We start from the raw sequence: 326 nt of genomic DNA on the forward strand, positions 1-326 counted from the left end.
AATTAAGGAGCGTTCAAAGTCTAACAAAGTCAAATTCTGGTTTATGACCAGATATTTCAAGCAGAACAAGACTAATTTATTTTTGCAGCCCACAAGAAGATCTCCATTTACAGGACAACATGCAACGCAGAGTGGAGGATCTGAAAGTGGCATTTCCACAATTGACATCTGTTCTTTTAAGGTCTCACTGTACGACTCTTCCATCTTGTGACCGACCATCCGAACACAAACACGAGAACTCCCCGCAGACATGCATCTCCAGTTCACGTAAGCTCTCAGGAAAGTTGCTTTGCTTTTTTCTTCAATAGTCACCAGATAGTCTCCTT

At 41.7% G+C, this 326-nt stretch overlaps 1 protein-coding gene across 1 annotated transcript in view; it reads right to left on the reverse strand.

The window, feature by feature from the left end:
• The window catches only part of HPS3 (Hermansky-Pudlak syndrome 3), a gene marked incomplete at its 5' end in the record, with an annotated part of 15,299 nt that extends 14,976 nt beyond the window's left edge, over nt 1-323 (reverse strand). Inside the window, one exon of the mRNA XM_010078334.1 lies at nt 1-323. This exon is cut by the window's left edge and continues 163 nt beyond it. Within this exon, the coding sequence (XP_010076636.1) occupies nt 1-323 (323 nt within the window).
• Between the last annotated feature and the right edge of the window lie 3 nt (nt 324-326).

Source organism: Pterocles gutturalis, unplaced genomic scaffold (assembly GCF_000699245.1).
Source record: "Pterocles gutturalis isolate BGI_N339 unplaced genomic scaffold, ASM69924v1 scaffold47653, whole genome shotgun sequence".
Taxonomy (NCBI): Eukaryota; Metazoa; Chordata; class Aves; order Pterocliformes; family Pteroclidae; genus Pterocles; species Pterocles gutturalis.